Source organism: Mesitornis unicolor, unplaced genomic scaffold, assembly GCF_000695765.1.
Source record: "Mesitornis unicolor isolate BGI_N332 unplaced genomic scaffold, ASM69576v1 scaffold4393, whole genome shotgun sequence".
Lineage (NCBI taxonomy): Eukaryota > Metazoa > Chordata > Aves > Mesitornithiformes > Mesitornithidae > Mesitornis > Mesitornis unicolor.
Window position 1 is genome coordinate 8,332 of NW_010173810.1, and position 1,987 is coordinate 10,318.

Here is a 1,987-nt window from a genome sequence, read left to right on the forward strand (position 1 = left end):
CCACAATCAAAGTATCTCAAGAATGGCTTTGTAAACACTGATAAGAAGATCTTGGACACTTATGGAAAGACTCCTCAGCTCCAGAAGAGGCGTATTTTGTCAGATGAAGTAAATAAGGAAATAAACAAATTTATTTTTCAGCTTTCTGGAGAGCAGTGGACGGTAAATATAATGGAAAACGTGTTTTTGTTGTTAAAGAGTTCGGGTAGCTTAGCACTGTAACTTTCAATCCCCCTAATTTGTTTTTTTGGTCAATGCATGTGAAGCTGATGCTTTTTCACAGTGTAAGAAGTGTCAAATTCATTTTCTATCTTACTCTGAAATAGTGGTTTTGTTTTCTGGTATACTTATTTTATAGTCTCTACTAGTGCATGTAATTTAGCTAATCTCAAAGATTTTGGTATAAGAAATCATATTGCAGTAAGGTATCTTTCTCTGATATTCCCCAATGAATAGAAGGAGATAAAAAAAAAATATTCAGCTTTGTTGGCTTGTTGATGTCTTCTACTACTCAGAGATCCATTTTCTTGCTCTAATGGTTTCATGACATTTTTCTCAAGCTCTGTTCAAATCAAAACTAATATTAGCATTAATCCACAATGGTCTTGCTGATGAAAGCACTTTTTACTTGCAGTTGTGTTTGAAATGAAATATCAGTTTGGAAGTAAGCTCTGAATTAATGCTGTTTTGAAATTCAGCAAAAGGTGGATTAGAGTTGTTCTGAAGTTATCTAGAGTTGTTAAAACTTTCACTGAAATGTATTCTGAATATACACTACTTTGTTAATGAGAAAGTAAAATTAGAATTTTGATTTTTCTGTAGTTTATAATTTTTAAATATATTTTTTTGTTTTTCATTTTAGAAAAATACAAGTTAGAAAGTCCATTGATAGGCTAAATTTTACTAAACCAATTTTTTTGATTGACCTGAAATGTAATTTTGTTCCAGATTTGAACTTGAGTATGAAGGTGTTTTCTTTTTAAGTTTTTTGTTTGGTTGGTTGTTTTCTGTGGGGTTTTGTTTGTTTGTTTGTTTTTCCTGACTTTAGTTCTTTTCTGAATAAACATAACATAGATGAAATTTCTGGAAATTAGAAAACACTGGCTCTCATCCAGTCCTAGTAAGGAGACTATTTCTTCAACTGATGCCCATCACTCATATGGAAGCTTTGTTTACTGGAGAGCTAACACTTCTCATCTTTCAAGAACTTTGGATATTGAAAGTGCTAAAGCTGTGTAGTCTTATCCTGTACACTTTCCTGCGTTGTAAACTTTGTAGGTACGTTAGGAGAAAAAAAAAAAGAGATATTTCATTTCCTTAGACACTAATTCAGTAGCAACTGCAAATATTTTCAATGCATCAGGGAGAAGAGAGCTGCATAACTAAACTTTTCTGTTGCTTTTTCTGTTTTGTGCCTAACAGTTAACATTTTGCTTTGTCACCATACACAAGGCTTTATATTAGGAGTCATAATAAAACATACGTAATTTACTCTGTTTTGCAGATAATTTCATTTCAATATGACATGCTGAAAGATCACATTTCAGAGATACTGATGCACTGTTATGCACATTATGGCACCTCAAGCAGTACACTCCTAGCCACTGTGTGCTTTGATTCTGTCTCCAGATCATACGCTTATGGTGGCCATATCACACAACCGCCATGCCTCATTGTCCAGCTGTAGCCTGTTTAAAGTGGGCTTCCTGCTTCAACTAGATGCTGTGACATCGTTCAGGTGTCTGCAGACAAAGATAAAATCGAAGCTGATTCCCAGGATCCTTCAAAATCGAAGAACATGGCCAGTCTCTAACAGCTGAAAATTATTTAAAAAATGTGAAAATTCACTTCACAAAGTTTTGAAAGAAGTATATTTCCCCTTATTGCAGAAATTTGGTAAAAACTATATTGGTTATACAAGTCATACCACTTGTTTTTCTTTTTATAATCTCAATTGGTTCTTCTAAATCAAAACCAGAAACAGTCA

General features: G+C 33.4%; 1 protein-coding gene across 1 annotated transcript in view; it reads left to right on the top strand.

Moving 5' to 3' along the window:
• Nucleotides 1-6: 6 nt before the first annotated feature.
• Nucleotides 7-1,987, top strand: part of LRRC2 (leucine rich repeat containing 2) — a gene marked incomplete at its 5' end in the record, with an annotated part of 42,067 nt that continues 40,086 nt past the window's right edge. Inside the window, one exon of the mRNA XM_010180833.1 lies at nucleotides 7-162. Coding sequence (XP_010179135.1) covers nucleotides 7-162 — 156 coding nt within the window. The remainder of the gene's footprint in view (nucleotides 163-1,987) is intronic.